Source organism: Pogoniulus pusillus, chromosome 26 (genome assembly GCF_015220805.1).
Source record: "Pogoniulus pusillus isolate bPogPus1 chromosome 26, bPogPus1.pri, whole genome shotgun sequence".
In the NCBI taxonomy this organism is placed as follows: domain Eukaryota; kingdom Metazoa; phylum Chordata; class Aves; order Piciformes; family Lybiidae; genus Pogoniulus; species Pogoniulus pusillus.
The window spans coordinates 7018336-7033702 of record NC_087289.1 but is presented as its reverse complement, the minus strand read 5'-3'; the positions used below and the strand labels follow the sequence as shown (position 1 = coordinate 7033702).

Sequence of the window (15367 nt, the reverse complement as noted above, 5' to 3'; positions counted from 1 at the left end):
AAGCTGTTTGAAACTCAGCTTTGATGTATTTAAATGTTTTGAAATAATGCCTAGCATTTAATACAGAGTTTTGCTAACATTAGCTTTCCTAAGTGCCTGATAAATGCAGTATTATTCCCCACTCTTTCAAGGTTATTTTTCTAATTAAATGCAGATGCCCAAAGCATCAGCCTTTACCACAGGATTCAGTTGCTCAGGCATGATATCATCTATCTTAAATCTTGAGTTTTGTTCTAAATTTCTAACTGAACACTGAACACTACACTAACTCTACAGCAGGCTTAATTTGTTGCCATGTATCAGAACTACCTGGGAACAAATGGGAATGGCAAGAACAGTACTCTGATCTTCACATGCAAAAAGACTTCTTTTTAAGTCACCGTCAAAGTTGTCATTGACTTCACTGACAACGCTATTTGATCACAAATACCTAGGACTTGACTGCTTAAAATAATCTCCTTTAGTTCTTAGCCACGCAGGCTCAGAAGCTGCAGACTTGTACCAGTGTGTTGCTTGAAGCCGAACAAGGGTTTTGGGGTTCAGAAGTAGCAGCTGTTTTCAGAGCAAAACAGAAGGTTTCAAAGGTATCACTACCTGACACTGCCACATTTCAATACCCGGGTTTAAGCGAACAGCAGTTCAGCACAATACTGCCAGCAGCAGGTGAAGGAAAGGTGCGAGATCCTCCCAGCAGTGCACTTTGGGACACCTACAAACTGCACTTGCGTTTTCGGTTTCTTTCCAACATCTTTATTCCAACACGTGCAAGTGTGCATTTATTTTTTTACTTGAAAATAGATTAAAACAATAGAGTTACGAAGTCACTTCACCAGACAAGTGGAGTCTCAGCGAGGCCGAGCACCTGGCAGGCCGTGGGCCGGAGCTCCTGTGTGGGGCGGGTAAGGCTTTTTCCAGGCCACCCCTGCCCAGTTGCCTGTTGGAGCCTGCTTGGGCTCAAGCCACTCGGGCCTACGCGTGGCCGTGATGATCCAGAAACAGCACTTCGGGCCCGTGAAGGAATCCGGGAGAGGGGTTTAACCCTCGCAGACAGGGCTGGGGTGCACCAAGCACCTAATGCCCCCATCTCGACACCCCTGCTTCCCTCCACCCCACCCGACGCCTTCTCCCACCTCCCCTCGCCATCGCACGTCACTTCCAGGGGGCGGACCGCAGTGCTGAGAGCCGCGGGGTGTCAGCGGCGGCCCTGTGATGGCGGCGGCGGCGGGGCGCCGGCAGCCGCGGAGGCTGGGAGCGCCGAGGGGGCTGTGCCGCTCCTAACTCGGCCTCGGGCCCCTACGCCATGGGGAAGAACCGCGGCGGGCGCCTGGCCTGAGGCGGTGGTGTCAGCGGAGGGCGCGGCACAGCCGAGGGGGCCCCGCCGCGGGGTCCGCCACCCGCGCCGCCGGGGATGTTGCGGTGGGTCCGGCAGCAGCTGGTAGGTGCTTCCCGTCGTTGCGGATCGGGGAGGGCGCGGTGCCGGGCCGGGGACTTCCCCTTGCACCCCATCCTGCCGCCTCTACCCTGGGTCCCCGGAGGAAGAGGGGTGTGCGGGCAAGCGGGTAAACAGGGCCAGAGCGAGGGAGGGGAGCCCTGTCCCGCCCGGGGAGCGGCGAGGTGCAGGGTCTGGGGAAACCTGCAGGCTTCCCTGGGATCGTTATTTTCGTTTTCTTAAATTGTGTTTTTGAGGTGAGCCGGAGGGTTTGGAGTGTTTGGGGTTTTGCGGGGGGGAGTTGGCTCGTTCGGTTGCTTCTTTTTCTGTTCTTGAAACCGGGTTGGCACAGGGCAGCACGCTCCCCTACCTGTGCCCCGCTTTGGGAAGGGGTCCCCAAACTTCTTTTCACGGGGGAATGACGATGCCTTTTCAGAGGACCGGCACTTCAGACCTTCGCTGGCCTCTCTTCCTCCTTCGCGTTGCGAAATCTTCGAGGGCTCTTTCGCCCGGTGTGCGTCTCGCTCGTTGATTGCCCTGTGCTTTAGAGCTTTGCAGCCCTTGTTGCTTTAGGCAGTGCAGTGAGGAGAAATGGAAGAAATAGATCCGTGAAAGGCTTTTCTTACGGCAAACCACGTGAAAAAGACTGTAGTTAGAGCTTGTCTGTCTCTAAATAGGTGCTGCTGGGCTGCGCTTCTACTGCAGCCTTCGAGGGAAGTAAGGTGGCTGTGACTGTAATGTCTGTGATGCTGTAGCAGGGAAGTACATTGTCTGGCTACTTTGAAGGGGTCTTACTGCCTCCTCCAGCGTTATTTCTCTTGCAGTTTCTGAAAGGGAGAAATTCCTTCTAGACTGTGTATTTATAAACTTTTCCCATTCTTAGGCATTACCTTGCATTGCACATGTTGCCCAGATTAGTAGAAGAACTTCAATTAGTTAGGCTTTATATTCTAATGGTTAAATCTCCTGTCTCACTAATGATTTGTTTAATTTCTTACAGCACTTTTTTGAAAGGGAAAAAAAAATTAGCTTTGGTTGGTTGGTTTTTTGGTTGGGTTTTTTTTTTCCTTACTTCCTTTCCTGTGGCCCATAGATTTTCCCAGATCTGTGTCTGAAGCACGGATCTTGTGATGCTCTCAATGCCAGCTTGACAGTGCTCACTAGTTTGGGCTGACACCAAGAGTTATTGACCTGGAAATTAATTGCCGTGTCTGAGCTCTGACTGCGCTCTTCTGTTCCATTACAGCCATACCCATGCTTTTTAGAATGAATCCCGTTTGATGTAACACAGCTAGCATTTTTTTCTTCCTGAAGACAGATTGAGGTTTGTGGTGGTTTTTGAAGCAGTGTTACGTTGTCTTCTGTGGAGTTTAGATTAGGGTTTTATCAGTGCTAGGGATTGGTGTGTCAAATGCGGTTGCTTTTCTCCCTGGGAGTGCACTGACCAGCTTTCCAGAAATACATTAGTCTTTAATAGAAAGTGAAAGTTTAGTCCAACAAGATGAGCAATAAACCCAGCAATAGGAGACTTTTGTTCTTCTTCTTCTTCTTGTTCTTGTTTTGATGGGAAAATGACTGCGAAACTTGTACTAGTTTTGACAGGGAAGAAACAGTATAGTAGGTGAACAGGACTATGAAAAGTCAGGATGAGTAAGGAAACAAAATTATTGCAATGATACACATTTAGTGTTTTTGTTTGTTTGTTTGTTGGTTTGTTTTCTGTAGACCCTGCTGTTTGACATTAATTACTTGGTTGTTTCAGAGGTCATAAAGATGAAAAAAGCCTAACACAGGTATCACGCTGCAGTTTCTTCTGAGGAGCACTTGGACAACTCAATCTGTGTGTAGTCTTTGGGTTTACATAGCTTCCAGCATATGTTTATTCCTTCATACATGTGTGATGCTTAGGCTTTGAAAGAATGTCAGAGGGCTGAGAACCTGGGAAAAGATGATGAGAAAACAATCAGAGTGAGTGGGAAGAGTGGGGTGGCAGAAATACTTGAACAAAGGATGGCAAAACCTGTGTCTGATTTATTTCTGATAGAAGAGAAGAATGTGTGGGTTTGGATGCCTTTAGAGCATGCATTTGTACCTGTGCTTGAGGTGGCAATAGGCTTTGAAAAAAGTGTTCTCTTCCATTCAAAGGGGTTGGAACCAGGAAAATACGTGGGAGTGATTTAAGTGAGATGTTGTAGTAGTACAAAAGAAAAATGTTGGTGTGCAGAAATGATGGAAAGTAGTAAAGAGTTGGGGAAAGGAGGAGGGACTAGTACTTTGCTGAAGGTGCTTTTAGGTAGTTATTAAGTACTCTCTGTACAAAAGCAGTGAATGTTTTGCAACTTGTTTAAAGGACAGTGTTTCCTATACTAATTAATGAGATCATTCTGAGTGTGTACAGTCTTGAGAGCTTGTGCTCTCAAGAGTCATAAAAGAGGCAGGGGAAATGAAGTGGTTGGTCTTAGAAGTGGTGACTTCACTGTGATTTAGTCTGTGAAAATCTGTGTATGCCTATATAGCTTCATAAAAGGATGACTGCTCCACTGAGAACGGGAGACAGGCTGAGAATATAAGACGTTCTTCATCTTTACTGTGGTCTTACAAGTGCAAACCCAGTTTTCTAACTGTGTTGTTACTTGTCTTTTCAGACATTTGTTACGTAGCAGATTGGTGGCAGGAATACTGTTGCTCAGTCTTCAGTGTCTGTGTGGAACTGTTACAAATCATCCATTTGGTTTGGCATCTTGGCCTTCAGTCCTGCTTTGTTTGCTCAGAAACAGTTCACACCACCATTACCAGTTTTTCTCAAGTTAATGCTCTCCCACACTAAATAAACTGCATAGTAAGTGTGCAACTTTGTAGTTAGTATAATTACAGTATTATCTAGTTAGTAGTTAGAAGTACCTTAAGTTTTACTAATAAAAAATGTAGAGACAAACTGAGTTACAATTCACTGCTTTGGGTAAAATGCCCTGATGAATTTCAAAGACAAGCTTTGAGCAGGAAAGATGCTTGAGTTCCAGCTCTGTTACCTTGAGATCTCAGAAAGACAGTAGGCATGTGGATTTGCTGAGGGTTGCATAACACCACAGGCACAGCCAACTCTGCTTGAAAAAAGCAACTGTGTCAACAACAGTTGATAGGAAGCTAATATGGTAAGGAAAATGTATATTCAGGAATAGCAGTACATTTTGTTTGCATTTCCAAGTGTAGTGGGTTAGACTACAGAGCTAATATGTATACAGCAGGGCGCTGTTGTGGCTCTGCTGGCCAAGACTGTGCAGTACCAACACCGAACAAGAGCACAGTGGCACTTGTAATGCTTGGTGATTTTCTGTACCACTTCCAGTTTGATAGATCTATGACAGCGTTTGGACTGTGCTGACGTCCTGATGATCTGTAGAAGCTGTTGCAGTGGTATCAACAGAAAGTAATGACAACTTCAGTTGTCTGTCAAGGAGGTCACCAGAAATTGTGGCAGAATACCCTTATATGTATGATCTTAGATGCATAATTTTGAACTGTTAGTCCTACCAAGTGAAGAAGAGTGTCTGGTTTTCCTTTCTAGTTGTTATTATGGGGTATTTGAGCCTTTCAAACTGTTGCACTGTTATTCAAATGATACTGCATGAGAAAATCCAAGAGCTACCTGCCTGGTCCTTCCCTGACACATAATAGATGGAGAGAAGCAGAATTATTCTTCCTACAGTTTAAGAACCTGGATGATGTTGTGCACTGACAACAACTGTTACAGCATGCACAACAAAGCATTCAGGTGAATGCATCTTTGATGCTTATCTGTAAGTCAAAGACAAAAATGTATAGATTAATTCCTTGTATCAGTGTATTAAGGAAAATGCCCTCTATTAGGTTAGCACTAGAGGACTGCATGTGTGGTATATTCTTCCCTTTCCTTCCAGGTGCTGGTATCTCTTAAGTTGTTCTCAGAAGACAGATGGTGTTCTGTGAGGACTTGTGGTTATTTGCATTCAGAACAAGGTGGCCAGCATTTGATCTCATTGTTTGCATTGACATGTGTATTATTTTCACTTAATCATTGCACAGAATCGGTCCAATGCAATTACTTCTCTCTCTCTTTCTCTCATTCTCCCTCTCCTTCTCCTTCTCCTTCTTCTCTTTCTTCCCCCCCACCAAGAGTTCTCTGCGTTGTTTGAATGCAGACGGTCCTTTGAACTTATCCTAGCTTCTGAAATCTCATTGCTTTTCTGGGGCACAATTACACTCTCTTTTCTTAGTTGTCATTGAAGCCTCTTCTCCTTTTTGGCTAAAATTAAATGGGTGTTTGTTATTGTATATTAGCAAAATAAATGTGTATTTGCTTGAAAGAGTTGCTCTGTTCAGAATGCCCAGCTAATACTTTCTGGGTTGCCACTGTGCACAGAGGATCAGTTAGAGTAGTTTCAGACCTGGGGTTTAGTGACTCCCCTCCTGTATCTTAACACCGAAGTAAATGCAGCCCTGTTTTTTATTGTCAGAGGTCTTCTATGGTCAGCTGGAATAACCCTTCCGTTGTGTTTGGGTCTTTTAACCTTACTTTCTTTTTATATTCTGCAACTGCTGAGGGCTAATACATTTGCAGCACAGTGTGTTCCAAAGTGTGCAGAAGCTGGCCCTGCCTGCAGACAGCTGTCTGTTCCAAACAGAGACATCCCTTGTGTTCTGGGTAGAGTTTTTAAATCTTATCTCACAGAAACGAAACTCTAAAAATTACCTACCCAACCCTAATCAAGACAGGCTTGACACTATTTTTCTTCAATGACAGTTTTAAACGTTGAAAGATCAGGGGTTGTCTGATAACAGAATCGCAGAATTAGCAGAATTCATCTGGAAAAGACTTCTAGGATCATCGAGTCCAACCTATCACCTTCTAATTAACTAAACCATGACACTAAGTGCATCATCCAGCCTTCTCTTAAACACCTCCAGGGATGGTGACTCCACCACCTTCTCAGGCAGCCCATTCCAGTGCCAGTCACTCTTTCCATGAAGAATTTCTTCCTAATGTCCAGGCTAAACCTGCCCTTGCACAGTTTCAGACTGTTCTCTTTTTCTATCGCTGTGTGCCTGGGAGAAAAGACCTACCCCTGCCTGGTTACAACCTCCTTTCAGGTAGTTGTGGAGAGCAATGCGGTCTGCCCTGAGCCTCCTCTTCTCCAGGCTGAACAGCCCCAGCTCCTTCAGCTGCTCTTCACAAGGCTGTGCCTTGGTGCCTGTCTCTGGACATGTCCAAGCACCTCAACATCTTTCTTAAATTGAGAGGCCCAGAACTGGACACAGTACTCAAGGTGTGGCCTAACCAGTGCTGAGTACAGGAGCAGAATGACCTCCCCGCTCCTGCTGGCCACGCTCATGTACTGCTTTGCTGTGAGACTTAGAGCTGTATCTTGTCTCATCCCTTTTGTTTTCTTTTCTAGCCATGAGCCTTTTAAGCAGCAGATTTTTAGTGTGGCAAATTTCCACTTGTCTCACAGTAATATGACTGTTTAATTGACTGTATGATCACAGAATGCATCGCGTTGTAAGGGACCTCTGGAGGTCATCTTGTGCAACCCACCTCTCCTGTGGGCACAGATCCACAGAAAGACACAATAACAGGGTCCTGCTCCATTAATAGCTACTGTCTATTTATGTTTTATGTGACTGAGAAATGAAGGTTAGTTTGTTGACAAAGAGCAAAAGCTTTGTGCCTTCTGGTCAGTAGATGGTATCTGGTGGGGTGGGGGAGTGCTGAGACTGGATGCCGCTGTTTATTGCTAGGACATTGCCTCTGAGCTTGTATCAGAAGGTAAAATCCATAAACTAAGGCAAGTAAATGCACTGAATTTAATGTGTTTTGAATATCATTGGTGTTTATTTTTCTAGTTTGGATTGAATTGGCTGAATTAATTAGAAGTTTCTTGTTTGTTTTTCTGGGGTGGAGTTACAAGAGGAAAACAAGAGAATGTGTTTAAATTTCATTAAATACATCATGACTATCTGCCATGGTTTTCTTTCCTATCTTATGGTGTACTCAGTAGTTATTTCTGGGTTTGTAACTGGAGAAAGTATCTCTACTGTACCTCTGGCAAGATCCTTAATTTCTAGTGCAAAGTCTGTTTGTATGCCAGCAGATAAGAAATGCAGCAAAATAGATCTGACAAAGTCTATAAATGCAAGGTCATATCTTCCAGCAAAACACAGGTGACATATTTGCAGCCAAACTTTTTTTTTCCCAACAACTGCTGTTAAAAAAAAACCCAAACACTTAGTAATAGTACAGGCCATGGCAGAAAAGATAGAAAGTAAGACCAACAGCTATACTGTGATTTAAAATACAAAACCCTGCAATTCCTTGCCCTCCCACATGCTGTGGCTTAAAGGGTTTGAGTTCTTTTCTTGTTTACTTTGAGTAAAAATGAGCCTGGGAGAGGGCAATTTTCTTGTAAATGGGAAGGAGAGATACTGATGTAGACAAGAGGCAAGCTGTTTGTTTTTGTCCTGAAATACTTTGTTAGGGAAAGATGTTTTATGTAGTTTACACCAAAAAGTGTATTTTGTTAAATGTTATCACATTTTATTAGTCCCTTTCCACTTTTTTTTTTGTTTTGCTAGTTTTATGGCTGAGTGTGGTAATTTCTGCAGATATTTACAGCTGTGTTTGGAAAAAAAAATTACCATGAAATAGAAAGGAAGCTTAAGATTTAGCAAGCTTTAAGGATAAACTAGTTCGTAAACGTGTCTGAAGGCAGGACATTAAACTGATACTTAGGTCATAAATCATATTTGAAATGTAATTAAAACTTAAATTGATGTTCAGTGAATGGAATAGACTCAAAACTCCTAACGTTAACTTTAACAGATCAAGCTTTGTCTAGGATTATTAGCAGAAAGAGCTAGACAGTTCCAGCTATGAACTAAATTCTCTTCCTCTGAGGTTCCTTGAGCAACAACTGTCAAAGCAATTGTCAGTATAATTTGGGCACAGATTTCCCCAAAGCCTTAAGATATATTATCTAGGGGTGGTTCTTGGGGAAGGGTTTTTAAAAGTGGTGGAGATTTTTCATACTGAATTGATCTTGCAGTGCAGGAGCTGACTGATGTAGTAGCTGTTGCCTACTAGAAGCAATCAAAATATTGGAAGTAGTTGCTTTCAGTATTTATGTGGGATAATGTTCATGAGAATGGCTCAGAAGAGGAGCCTTCATGCTCTTGTGAAGTAGTTTTATGAATAACTCTTCAAAGCAGCAGGCAAAAAGCATTTGATTTTAAGATAATAGTGCACATAGTATGAAGTATGTGCACAAATGTTTGATTCTTCTGTATTTGGCCTGTTATGGACTTGATAAATTGTTTTATCTGGTGGAATTGCTAGCTACAAAACTGGAACTGCTTTCTAATTCTAGATGGAAGTTCAGAACCTGTCGCAGGTTTGAATGCCTTGATACTGGAAACCAAGGAAAAGTATTTCTACTATAAAATGACTTAAAAGCAGGGACTGTGCAGAAAGCATGCAATTAGATTTTGTTTGTTTATTGGAGATCCTGTAGTTAATTAGAATGTGTGAAGGATTTGTATGCATGTGTAGCATTTATGTACTGGTTCTGTATTTCTTAGTGTGACTTTATTTAGTGTCTGCCCTTTCTGTATGATTGATTATTGCAAAATGTTAGCACTTTCCATCTTCAGAGTACTTTATTTTGAGCAGTGTTTTTAAAAGTGGCTATTGATTTAATTTTTTTTGAGATATTAATTCTTATTTTATAAAATATTATGCCTTATAGTTGCCTTCTGGTGGGTGCCTAAAGCCACGCTTCAACTTTGAAAATCTTGCCTACTTAGCTGTCTGAGAGGGAGAATATCTTGCAGATCAGAGCAACTGGCTGCTGGAAAAGTGTTAGTTCTGGGATTAAAACTGCATAGTTTGAACTTCAGAGGCATCCAAATAGAACAAGGGGACACAGTCTCAAGCTGTGCTGGGGGATTTATAGGCTAGATGTTAGGAGGAAGTTCTTCACAGAGAGAGTGATTTGCTATTGGAATGGGCTGCCCAGGGAGGTGGTGGAGTCACCATCCCTGGAGGTGTTCAAGAAAAGCCTGGCTGAGGCACTCAGTGCCATGGTCTAGTTGACTGGCTAGGGCTGGGTGCTAGCTTTGACTGGATGATCTTGGAGGTCTCTTCCAGCCTGGTTGCTTCTATGATTTTATGATTCTGTGATCCTCATTCCCACTTCTTTAGAGCAGAGGCCTGCTTTTGGGAATCATGGCAAAAGACCAAACATTTTGGACTACTGTCAAGCCTCAACTTCCATTGTATCTCTTGAATTTTATCATAATGCCTTTTTTAAAAGGGAAGAAAACTTAAGAGATTACTGAATGGCCTCCCAAAAGTAGTTTGGAAGCCACTGGCCATTTCCTTTAGATAGGGGCTTTCTTCTTAGAATATGAATGTTAACTGAATTGCTTGCTTTGTTAGGGTTGAAGACAAATTTACTGTAAAGTCTGTTCTCTGCTTGAAATAGTATGATCAAAAAGTATCATGTGTTCAGTATTCATCATTTTCATGATCTGTGTGTCTGAGTATGAAACAGAACACCCTAAAGCAATGAACGAGGAATGCATTACAGGCATTTGGTTAAATACTTTGAATCCAAGAGGATAAGAATTATGATTATCCTTTGGGAAAAAAACCCAACATTTGGAATTCTGTTGAAGAGTATCTGTTACAAAGTGTTAAGTTTATTCTATCATAGGAAGCCCAAAACAGGCTATGCTTTGTAAACACTATGATTTGGATTGTTGGAGAGGGTAAGAAAGCCAGTTCCTTAATTGATGCAGTGTACCTAAATTTCTGTTGAAATTCTTTGCTACTAACATAAGCTGGACACATCATAGCAGTCTTGGAGAACACTAGGTTAGAAAGTCTAGCCTGCCTACTCAGTTTGCTTTTTTGATTTTACTGATGTTACAAGACCAGTATGTTTGGCATCAGTCACCTGAGCAGAGGAACTGGCTCAGAGAAGTATGTTTGCAGTGAATGAGCCTGCTTTAGCTTGCTTTTTATTTTTGAAGATAAATAAAAATAAGATAGATAACTTTTTAAATTCTAAGGAGGGACTTTTCCAAGCTATTTTTGCAGCCATTTGGACAAAATAAAGTACAATAAGAGCAGCTTGAGCTATATGTAACCAGGACTTTGTTTCCAGCACTGATATAACTTTTCTAAGTACAGCACTAGGCTTGTTTAAACTTTGTGAAAGGAAAGGTTAATGCTGCTTGATTTCTCAGGCCTTGTTTCCTACAGTGTTTTCACAAAGAAGTGTAGTCTGGTTATAGGCCATTTAGTAGGTTACAACATGATTTGTTATCAGATATTTTGAACAGCTGCAGATATAGTAAGCAGGAAGAGGAAGCTGCATGAAGAGTGTATGACTTTTAATACTGTTTTATTTCTTTACTGCAGTGATATTTAAAAGAGGAGGAACAAATAACATGGCACTATGTAAACCCCAGGGTGCTTCAGTTGATTCATTACTTGAGATGTTAGAGCAGTGTTTAAAATTGCTGCGAGAGAGGCTGTTTCTTTCTTCATGCTAACCTTTGATATGGCAAATTCAGTTTGAGTACTGCCCAGTTATATGACTGAAAGAATTATTGGCTGACTGCTTTGAGTACAGATTTACACAGCCTTCTGAAAATGTGCATGGAGTGTGAATGGATCATCTCCTCTGACAAGGAGAAAAGTATTCCTTCTATGTGCAGGGGGGAGAAAAAAATCTAAAGTGAGAAAATCCATTTCCTCAAAACACCTTTAATCAAAATGTCTTGGCAGCAGGCTTTGGGCTGTCTGCCAGCAAATGTGCTGTTGTTTCTGCAGCATGATTAGTCAGTCACCTCCCTGAGAAAAAAGCTTTCTGATACTGAGTTTTGTTTTGTTTCTTAGGGTTTAACTAATACTTGATGTCTAAAAGAGCTTATGGGGGAACTACTACTTCATTTAGCAGTTTTCAGTGTGGTTTTTGAAAGGAGGAGGCTTTAATGGATACTTCCTTCTTTCAAACCCCTTTCATTAAAAATTGGTCACATAGCAAAAGTTCTTTTAGCAATATACTTTTGGCTTTGTTTCCTGTAAAAGCTGTGAATTGTCAGTACTGGAACCAGTTCTGTTCAATATATTCATCAAGGACCTGTATGAGGGCCCAGAGTGCACTGTCAGCAAGTTTGCTGATGACACCAAACTGGGTGGAGTGGCTGCCACACCAGAAGGCTGTGCTGCCACTCAGCTAGACTAGGACAGGCTGGAGGGTTGGGCAGGAAGAAATGTAATGAAATTCAACAAGGGCAAGTGTAGAGTCTTGCACCTGGGAAAGAACAACCCCAGGGATCAGTATGAGTTGGGGACTGACCTGTTGGAAGGCAGCAAAAGGGAAAAGGATCTGGGAGTCCTAGCTGATAGGAGGTTGACCATGAACCAGCAATGTGCTCTTGTGGCCAAGAGGGCCAATGCCATTCTGGGGTGTATTAGCTGGCAGGTCGAGGACAGTTTTCCTGCTCCTCTGCCCTGGTGTGGCCACATCTGGAGTACTGTGTGCATTTCTGGGCCCCCAGTGTAAGAGGGACATAGAACTGCTTGAGAATCCATTGCAGAGCCATGAAGATGATTAAGGAAATGGAACATCTCTGTTATGAGGAGAGCCTGAGGGAGCTGGGGGTTGGAGGAGTCTGAGAGGTGACCTCATCAATGTTTGTAAATACGTAGAGAGTGAGTGCCAGGAGGCTGGAGCCAGGCTCTGCTCGGTGATGCCCAGTGACAGGACAAAAGGCAATGAGTGGAAGCTGAAGCATAGGAAGTGTCATTTAAGCATGAGGAGGATTTTTTGCACTGTGAAGATGACAGAACACTGGAACAGGCTGCCCAGGGGGGCTGTGAAGATACTCAAAACCTGCCTGGATGTGTTCCTGTGTGATCTGGTATAGGTGATCCTGCTCTTACAGGGGAGTTGGACTGGCTGAGCTTTTCAGGTTCCTTCCAATCTCTTACATTCTGTACTTATGAGTAAGAAATGCTAGATGGTCATCTTTAAGTGTACTAGTTTTATGCAGATCACAAGCAGAAACTACTTGTCGGATGGTTTGTAGTTACCAGCTTATGTACTGCAAAGCTTGAAACAGCAATTGATTTGTTGTGTGCTGGTCTTGTGTTGCTAATCCTAGCTGAAAGATCTGTGGATTTCTGCTGTCTCACTTAACAGTGCTGTAGCTTGTGTGGGAAGGGTGTAGTGTATACTGCTATCAATTAATAGCCTGTTTTCCCAAAGAAACTTGTCAGGTTTATCTGGATGCAGAATTTCTATTGGGAAAGTGTGTATCAAGGAATAAATACGAGACCTGCATTGCAAGGGTAGATAATGCCTGGTTTATGTTTGTAAATCAGATGAAGGGTTGAAATGTAGCCATTTTATTTATTTATTTGTTTTAGTCACTTAATCTTATGGTCAAATGTTACTGTGTTTAGAGTTCATTCATGTAATATCACCTGATTAGGAAGCCTTAAATACCAAATTTTGTAATAAACTTGGTCTATGATCTGTGCAGTTACCTAGAAAACACTTCACTGGATAACTGCAGAAGAACTAACTTTTCTTGAAAGATGCTGATGACAATTGAATCTTTTTGCAAGACTCAAAATGTAATTTAGGGATTCTCTGCTGATGCTCTTTAGCTACAGAAATCCTTTTGACAGGGGCATGTTACCATAGTTTTGCAGCTGAGTTTGATAATGACATTAGAGAACTGTCTATTAAGTGGAATTAGGGAACAATGTCCTTTCTGCACCTCTTTGCTGGCTTGCATATAGATACAATGCAAAATCCCTTTGCTGGGCAGAAATTTAGACTGCAGATCAGTTTTGTTTCAGGAGCAGGATCTGTGACCAGCCCCATAGTTACAGGAAAGTTAAAGGCATTTCAGTTCTTGAACATTTAAGTGCAGAATTTTCCTTGGAGAGGTGTGTAATTACAATTTCTCTGGAAGATCTGTCTGGTTGTGGTCTCATCAGCTAATTATGTGATGACAGGGTTGTTGGGTAACTTCAAATGATCTTTCACAGTTATAGACATGAAACTTGAGAAATTTCAGTCCTGTTTCCAGCTTCAACACTTCCTGTGGTGACTGCAGTAAGTTCACTAGGGTTGTCAAGGATGTGTCCTTTTCAACCATAGCTCTGACGGCAGAAGAGGTTCTTCTCCCCAGCCTGCCTTACTGGTGCATAGATCTGCTGACTGTGCAGCTTCTGCACTTTGTCTGTGGTTAAATGTCAACAAAACAGAGCTCTCTGTGTGTAGACTGCAATATTAAGCTGTTTTAGCTGCACCTGTACACTTGTTTGGCCTGAGATTCTGATTTGGATGACAAATTCCTCACTTTCAATCAGCCAAAACTGCATCGGTGGTGGTCTGTTCTGGGGGAAGTGCTTGCGGAGTTAGGCTTGAGTTGTATGGAAGTCTTTGCTTTTCATAGTGAAAACAGCTTAATTTTTGGGTGCTCAGGTGATGGTCTAAAAAGGGCTTACAGATATTTTTTGGAAAAAAAATAGAGATAGTCTAATATCTCTGAATTTTTTCCTGTATCATTCTATAGCTTTCAGCAAGTGGCCTGGAGATTAGCATTTGTCACCATCGGAGGGTTGCCATTTGCTTTCCTTGCATGCTTGTTGCTTTTTTTTTTCCCCTGCTTTGCATCTGTTTGGTTTAGAGTGGAATGTTTTCAGGCTGTAGAATATCACTTTTCGAAGTGAGGATGTCTGACATTTTCTGAGTGCCAGACATTTTCTGAGATAGAGAAGAACTGTGTACTTCGTCTTACTAATTAAGCACTTTTTTTTTCTTTTCTTGCTTGCAAAACACTTCTCAATGTGGCATCTTCTGGATTGTTTTACAAATAGTATGTCACTAATGTCAGATACCCAAAATGCTTCTCCTGCTACAAACATTGTCCTCCTTTTAAATTTTCTGCCAGAATTTAATAGGTATGTTTTTTCATCTTCCTTTCATATCTATATTTCATTTTATAAAGTTGTGAACAGTTAATTTCTTTTTGCTTTTGGCATCCTATATGTCTTTTCCCTGTCCTTTCTTTCCCCTAACTACTTTTTGTCTCACTGCTCCACCCTTATCTTTAAACAAGCTTTTACACTGGAGCATGTGACTGGAGCAGCCTTCCACTTCTTGTCATCTAAAGTTTATTCTCCTTCAGATGTCTTTGAAAAATCCCCCTTCCTTCCTGGACTAGTTTGTTTGTTTTCTCCTTCCTCTCCTTCCTCTCCTTCCTCTCCTTCCTCTCCTTCCTCTCCTTCCTCTCCTTCCTCTCCTTCCTCTCCTTCCTCTCCTTCCTCTCCTTCCTCTCCTTCCTCTCCTTCCTCTCCTTCCTCTCCTTCCTCTCCTTCCTCTCCTTCCTCTCCTTCCTCTCCTTCCTCTCCTTCCTCTCCTTCCTCTCCTTCCTCTCCTTCCTCTCCTTCCTCTCCTTCCTCTCCTTCCTCTCCTTCCTCTCCTTCCTCTCCTTCCTCTCCTTCCTCTCCTTCCTCTCCTTCCTCTCCTTCCTCTCCTTCCTCTCCTTCCTCTCCTTCCTCTCCTTCCTCTCCTTCCTCTCCTTCCTCTCCTTCCTCTCCTTCCTCTCCTTCCTCTCCTTCCTCTCCTTCCTCTCCTTCCTCTCCTTCCTCTCCTTCCTCTCCCTCCTCTCCTTCCTCTCCTTCCTCTCCTTCCTCTCCTTCCTCTCCTTCCTCTCCTTCCTCTCCTTCCTCTCCTTCCTCTCCTGTTTGTTTCTTTCTGTCTTTCTTTCTGGACTAGTTTGTTTCTGAAGCAGAATGTTTCAGTAGCAATGGTGAGAAATACAAATATTTGTCTGAGAGGACTTTTAAATTATTCCTTCGCTTTAAAATGTGGACAT

At 42.6% G+C, this 15367-nt stretch overlaps 1 protein-coding gene across 9 annotated transcripts in view; it reads left to right on the top strand.

Moving 5' to 3' along the window:
• Positions 1 to 1170: 1170 nt before the first annotated feature.
• Positions 1171 to 15367, top strand: part of ATP11B (ATPase phospholipid transporting 11B (putative)) — a 71490-nt gene continuing 57293 nt past the window's right edge. For all 9 annotated transcript variants that reach the window (XM_064165523.1, XM_064165521.1, XM_064165519.1 and 6 more), the window contains exon 1: positions 1171 to 1435. In XM_064165523.1, the coding sequence (XP_064021593.1) occupies positions 1409 to 1435 (27 nt within the window). In that variant the 5' untranslated portion in view covers positions 1171 to 1408. The remainder of the gene's footprint in view (positions 1436 to 15367) is intronic.